The sequence below is a fragment of the Trypanosoma rangeli genome, assembly GCF_003719475.1.
Source record: "Trypanosoma rangeli strain AM80 chromosome Unknown Tra_15.4_contig_00183, whole genome shotgun sequence".
Taxonomy (NCBI): Eukaryota; Euglenozoa; class Kinetoplastea; order Trypanosomatida; family Trypanosomatidae; genus Trypanosoma; species Trypanosoma rangeli.
The window spans coordinates 1-7005 of NW_021705927.1; the positions used below are offsets into that span (position 1 = coordinate 1).

The 7005-nt window shown below is 61.7% G+C and overlaps 2 protein-coding genes across 2 annotated transcripts in view; both read right to left on the reverse strand.

The window, feature by feature from the left end:
• TraAM80_05547 (uncharacterized protein) lies at positions 1-6934 on the reverse strand (the record flags this gene model as incomplete). The annotated part of the gene is made up of 1 exon (XM_029382421.1): positions 1-6934. A coding segment is annotated over one exon (6934 nt), but the record flags the coding sequence as incomplete, so codon positions are not given.
• A 22-nt stretch (positions 6935-6956) lies between these two features.
• The window catches only part of TraAM80_05548 (uncharacterized protein), a gene marked incomplete at both ends in the record, with an annotated part of 5361 nt that continues 5312 nt past the window's right edge, over positions 6957-7005 (reverse strand). Inside the window, one exon of the mRNA XM_029382422.1 lies at positions 6957-7005. This exon is cut by the window's right edge and continues 5312 nt beyond it. Within this exon, the coding sequence (XP_029237726.1) occupies positions 6957-7005 (49 nt within the window).

Genomic DNA, 7005 nt, shown 5'->3' on the forward strand with positions numbered 1-7005 from the left:
GGTAGGCTCCCTGTGCGTAGTCGCGGAAGACAAGATCCTTCCCCAGCGTCACCACCGCCGTGACCGATGCCGCCTGCTTCACATCCGTCCCTGTTGTGTGGACCTGATCAAAGAACGTAAAGCGCCGCGTGAGCGCTACACCAGACTGCGCCACTGGAACCTTCAGTCCGTTGCTGCGCTGCAGGATCATTTGCCGATCTTTACTGTCAAGGAACACAACACCGTCAAAGAGGGCGGGGGACAGCCTGGAGAGCAGGTACCGGGCGACATCCTCGTTCTCCATGTTTGTAATCAATGCCCCAGCATCGATGAGGGCGTGATATGGGGGATGGGCTGTGGCGATGCGGTCTAGCACCCGCGACGGCGTCCAATCCAGCGGCAGCACCTCTGTGGTGACAACCAACGGGTCGGTGAGGACCGACAGCACCCTCCCATCACTGCCGGGCTCGTAGAAGCACTCCCCGAGGTCACGCGGGAGAAGGTTGCTGGGCGTCCCACTGAATCCAAGGCGCCTCGTAAAAAGCATGGAGGAGCCGAGCTCGTGTCCACAGGCACTGATCTTCATGCCTTGAAAGTTCATCGTGCGTGGAAAGACGTGGGAGCATAAGTAATAGTGCACCACCTCTGGCAGGTAGCGGAGGCGGTGGTGTAAGGCGCGTATCGCCACCTCATCCGTCACCTGCAGCTGCGAAAGTGGAATGCCTGAACGATCGTGGGTGGAGGCGTTTCTTGGCGTGTGAAACGGCAATGTGGCTCCCACGCCTGCTGCAGCGGCCACTGGAAATGGTGCTACCACGTTGTGTGAGGTGTGGCACCCGTCCTGCACCTCGACGGACACGCTGAGACGCAGCCAGTGGTGGTACAGCCGCGCCGCCGGGCGATGTTCCTTCGGCCCTGACTGTCGTGCAAAGTCCTGTTTCAACTGCAGCAGCAACGCCTTGAGGTCGGTGAAGCGCATGCCCTCGTAGCGAAAGGCCAGCACGGTTAGCCCAATCACAACATCGGGGTGGGCAAATTCGGAGCTGCGGCTGGGCACATCCTTTGCGACAAACGGAATCGCCATCAGACGCCGGCTCATCGGCATCCGCTCCCGCTCCTCCACCGGCACGGTGTCCATGTCCTGTGGCTGCAGAAGGCCAAAACCCACACGGTCAATCTTCGCCAAGACGTGCGGAAGAAGGCGGTGAAGCCAGTCGTGGGCAAGGCACAGCAGCTGAATCGCAAAGGGACTGAAGTTCGCATTTATGGCAGACCCAACAGCACTCTCCCGGTCAGGGCGCACGGGATGAAGCAAAAACTCGGTTGTGCCTGCAAGGAAGGACTGCCAGTTCAATGTGGCTGCAAACGATGCGGTGGATGCGTGAAGGCCAAGCCGGCTCACCCGCTGGATCTCGTGAAACAGCCAGAGCTGCGCCCACGGAAGCAATGCCGGGAGCAAAAGGCGTTGGTAGTACGCGTGGTCCAGCAGCACAAGATGCGGTTCCCGCTGCAGAGCCCGCGTTTCATACCCTTTCCCAATGGCATCGCGGATCGCATGCAGCAGCGTTTGTTGCAGGTTGTGCCGCTCCTCCAATTCCCCACCCTCCTCTGGGAGAAGTTCTCCCACACGCCCTCGTCCAGTGTCGCGGGTGAGTGAAACGTCAAAGACCGTCGTGCCAGTCATCGCCGCGGAAGATGTTCGGCCGCGCTGGTAAAAGAACACTGCATCGAGCAGGTGAATCGGCAACGTCCAGCGGGGGCCACTCAAGTCAATGGGGTGCTTCAGCCCAATGGGGAAGTTCAACTCGGAGCGAAGCGGGTGCAGCAGGACATCTACCTCGTCCATGATGAGCACCCCGCACTGCCACAGTTGAATGATGGGTGTGATGGCGTCCGCCATGGCGGAGCGCTGTTGTGTGCGGCGAAGCAGCCCACGTGCTTGGGCCGCCACGCGCTCGTCGGCGTTGCCGTGCACGGCGTCCAGCTCCTCTGTGGGCGTCGTCGCAATCAGGTGCATCTGCTCAATTGCCTTGAGAAAGACGGATTTTATGCACTCCGGGGAGGAGATGAGAATGGCGCGCGTCTTTGCTGCAGCGACCAGCTTCTGCTGCAGCAGCGCAACGCTGTTCGCGTCCGTCTCGTCGAAGGCGCGGTCAAACTGCAGGGTGTAAATTTGCTTCGGCACCACCACACTGAAGCAGCGACGCAGAATCCCACGCGTCTGCTCCAGTAGGGCAGTTGGCATCACCTGCGTGACGAGCTGGGCCCCGTCGGCAAGGATCAGCGCGAGCAGCGGGCCAACGACCGTCGTCTTGCCCTGCCCCATGATCATCTGCTGCACCCGCGACACCCCGGCGCGGGCGTTGTCGACGAACCACCGCACCATCTCCACCTGGCGGGCACGCAGGAGGATGTTGTGCAGGAACTCAAACAGAAGGTAGCGCGGATCCAGCGAGAACGCGTCCCGCGCCGCAGCGCCGCCCACCACGGCGTAGTGCCGCCTGGCGTTGAGAAGCTCGACAGTCTCGTTCTCCAGCTGCAGCATTCGCCCCTCCAACAACGCCACCACGTCCTCCGACAAGACGCGCAACCTGCCACCTCTGTTGCTGCCGCTGCTGTCACCGCCGCTCGTCGGTTGCATGCCGCCCCACCCCAATGCATTCACGTCCACGCCAACGGAGAAGTGCCGCAAGAGCTCCTGCAGTCGTGCCCGGCTGCTGCCTGCGCCCGGCCCCAGGTCGTGGTTATCACCTTCGCCGAGGGTTGCACCGCGGATGCGTGCACAGAGCTCGAGAAAAAGCACAAGCTCTTGCACGGACTGCTTCGCCTGCTGCGCCATGTAGCTACGGTTGGCGAGGAGCATCAAGAGAACAAGTTCCGCCTTTAGCTGCTCGATATCCCCATGAAACGGGTTTGCCGCCCGCAAGTCGGCCGCCATGTCGCTGCTTAGCAAGGCGCCCAGCAGCCACTCCAGTGGAACGGCAGACCGACAGCCTTGCATTCGTTGCAGTCGGTACTCCCGCACACGCGCCCCAACAACGTCATAGTCATCATTTGCATCGTCATTGCTGGCGTCGTTGTCGCGTTCACTCTTGGCGGGAACGCAAATATCATTGGCAAGGCGCAAAGCCGACGCGGTGAGCTCCAGCACGTCTGCCGCATCCGCCGTGCTTACGCTGGAGAGAGCTGCCATGCACTTCTGCAGCTCCGCCGCCGACGTTCTGAGTATGTCCTCGACGACGGTCACACGACTGTCGCAAAGAACCACGCGCAGGCGCTCGCGTGTGAGAGTTGAGAGGAAGTAGTGCACCTTCCGCCGCTGCTGCTGCGCAAACCGATCGGCGTCCTCCTCAAGCCGCGTTAGCAGGTGCCTTGCAAGGGGAGTGCCGCACTGCGCATGCTGGTGAAGGTCAAACGGCAGTCGCAAACGCCCCCCGCCACTGTTCTCATCGCCACCGCCACCACCGTGCAAACCCCCGCTGTTATCGCCACACATGGCAGCAGCACGCTCGCTGTGAATAAAGGAGGAGAGCAGCTCCAAATCGCCCAGGGGTGCGCCAAGGAGGGCCGCCACTCGCCCCCGCATCTTCACTACATCCGCTGCCGTGGTTTGCTCCTCCACTTCACTCTGCGTCACCCACGCCCACTGCGAGGTCGCAGGCAGCGCATGAAACGACAGCTGCAGCTGCTCCATACTTGTGTTCGCTGGAATGATACGTGACTGCAAATGGTCCGTCATGCGAACATACAGCTCTCTGTTCCTGGCAGTAAAACCCTGACTGCGTTGCAGCCGCTCCCGCTGCCGCAGCACCGCCTCGTGCCTCTCAAATACCCCACGCGCCACATCATTGACGGTCTGGTAGAGGCGCACAAGGACGTGCGGCGTCGTGGACAATCCGTGCGCTTCGGTGGACGCTGTCAGGTTGACGCCCTGGCGCATGCGGTAGAGCACACGCGTCTCCGTCACTACTTCCGGCCAACCAGCGGAGGGCACAAGGTCAATCAGCTGCAGCACGGTGCTGCCCCACGACGGCTGCACACTCGTCTCGCCATCCAGCTGCGTCTCCCGCCCCCAGCGGGCGTGCCGCAGCTGAAACCACCGACTGAGTAGCTGCCCCAACGTCACATGCACATCCTCGCCAAAGAGCTTTGTTGTCAGCAGGCCATTTTTTAAGCAGTACAAAAAGTAAAAGCCCAACTTGCTGTTTGCCCCAGTCTCCTCATCGAGAAGCAACTTATCTGCCCAGAGAAACTCCACTAGAGCTTCCTCCTGCAGATCGTCCGCCTCAGGGGCCTCGTAGGTGAGGCGCCGAAGCCTTTGCGGCTCAATACGGGACCACGGGAAGAGCAGCAGGCGCTCCCAGGGGTACCCACAGCGGTTCATCGTCGGAGGCTTCATCTTCACCGCCACACCACGAGAGATCGCAAAGGCAGGCGGTGTCAGCTTCTGCTCCTCCTTCACCAGAGCAGCCCACAGCTGCAGTTGGGCACGAACAATGGGGGTCGCCTTGGAACAACGTCGGAGAAGGTCCAGAACCTCATCCCGAGTCAGCTGGCATGCCTGGGAGACGTGCCGCTTCTTGCACAAATATCCGGCAAGGTCAAGGTGCAGGGGCCAGGGAAGCTCCTGTGGGCCGTACTGGATGGCGTGTGCCAGCTTGAGTCGCACGGCGTGGGCGTCAGGAAACTTGTCCGGAAGCGTCCGCTCCATAAGGCCAAACATGAACGCCTCTTCCACGCTGAAGGCGCAGTCTGTGTAACAGGATTCCAATGTCCGCATCGCGCCCGTGTAGTGGCGTGTGGCACACTGCACAACGGCGTAGTACAATGCGGCACCGAGCGTGGGTGGTGTGAGAAAACTTCCACACGGGTGCACCGCAAACACGTAAAACGGGGACGCCACAGCCTCCTGCCAACGCAGTGAGGAGCGGTCGAAGAGCAGCAGTGGGCTGAATGGGTCATCCCGCACCTGCATCGCGGTGAAGTCGTGGTTTGGCACCATCAGGGCAAACCCGCCGGTGCCGTTGCACAGCGTCAGGCACTCCTGAAACGGACGTTGCAGGTTACGCAAAAAGTCACCGACGCCGCCACGCCGCACACGGCGTGGGATATCATTGGCTTCGGCCACATACCAGCCGGGGTGATCGACGAGGTGCAGACGCAGGTGGCCGGTGGCGGTGTCAACGTGTGGCTGAAACTTCGCGCGAAGTCGTGGAAGCTCGATGGACACGACGTCCGCCATCGTCACAGCGTCCGCCTCGCACTGTTCGTCACCTCTGTGTGGCGGCTGCTGCGACAAAACGCGGCCCCACACCAAGACGTGTGAGCAGTCCTCCAGCTTCGTTACCAGCTGCAGCAACGGGGCAAGCGTGCGGTTCTGCAGGAGACTCAGCAGCACAAGTTCTTGTCCCTGCAGCGCCTCTCCCGTCGAGCCCCGCAGCGGAGTGCCTTCTTTACGCATATCCTCCTCCTCCACAGAAGCATTCGGGATGAGTTCAGCTGCTTCCGCCGCCGCCTTCCCTGTGACGCTTTGCTGCTCCCTCGCCTCCACAGCGGCAATCGTGTCGTGGTTGATCGGGTCGTACGCCCACTGAATTGCCGCCGCAACGTCCCCGCGCAGATGCCGCAGCAGCCAGCGGCAAGTCGCGTCCGATAGGGGCGTCAGTGCACTCCGCAGCAACGCCGCCTGTGCATCGCTGACGTCCTCGCCGTCCTCCTCTGCGCCCACTGCAGGTGCTCTGTTCCCCGTCGCACAGCTGTCGCCACGGCGTCGTTCCCCACCGCGCGTGCTCCGGTGTGCGGCGCCTTCCAGTCGCGTGACCACGCAGTCCGCCTTACCGGGCCGCAGCCGCACCTCCAAGGCGTAGTTGAACCAGTAGTCATGCGTTTCCCCCATGCTGTAGCCACGAATGACGGTGTCATTTTCCTCGTCCTGCCAAAAGAGAAACGCCTCGAGGAGTGCGCTGGGCAACAGTCCCTGGAGCAACCGCGCCGGCAGATACATCTCCCGCACCTCAAGTTGGGCGTTGTAGCGATGAATTTCTATGCAGCTCTCACACCGCACCCGCCGCGTTAGCTCCCCGGCTTGGAATGCCGTGAGGTACAGCTGTTCCCGCTCCCGCGGCCGCTTCACCAGTGCGAGGCTGTGCAGACAGTAGCGCTGATTCGACGTGAAGACGAGGGAGCGGTACATCTTGCGGCCGTGTGAGACGAGGTTAAACACGTGGAAGTGTGGCGCAGGATGCTTGTACGCAATCAACTCCTTCCACGTGGCTCGCTCGTCCTCATCTTCATACTGCGGGGCATCGTTCATGACGAAGCGCATCACCCGCACCGCACTTCCTGCACCATCCTCATGCTGCTCCTCTGCTGCGGCGTCGCGCGCCTCTGCGACGGGAAAGTACTTCATGCTGGCCCCGGGAAACACCTCCCGCAGCACCGCCCGCACAAGGTCCACCGCCCACCGCTCCGCACGCACTGGCCATGGCGCCTCATCGTAGACGTCGACAAGGCGGTTAAACGTGACGCCGTCGTAGGAGGCCGCAAGCACCGGGCCCTTTGGAAGTTCGCCCTGCAGCACAAGCGGGGTGTGTACGCCCTGATCCAGTGGACTGGGCGCCGTCCATTCCATGACGTCAAACGGTGTGCCAACAACATGCACCCAGTGACGGTGTCTGTGACGCATCACGAGACCGCATTGCAGCACATCGTGGCCGAGGATTGTCTCAAAGTCAGTAAAGTGCGACATGCTGTCGGGCACCGGCTTGAGCTCGTCGTTGCGCCAGAACAGTTCACAGGTGTGCACGTGGAAGACCAGGCCTGTCGCAGCGGGCCCGCGATAAACGCCAGGCGAACACAGTACCCACGACGACGACACCGTCTCCTCGAGGGATGACTGCGCACGAATTGCACCGGAGTCTCTGGCGCCCAATAACGACGGTGCATCACCCTCCATGGTCCCAGCAGTGGCGTTGTTGTCAGCGGCAACCTCTGGGTCGTGGATGTGGTCGCGGAGCACCACTTTTA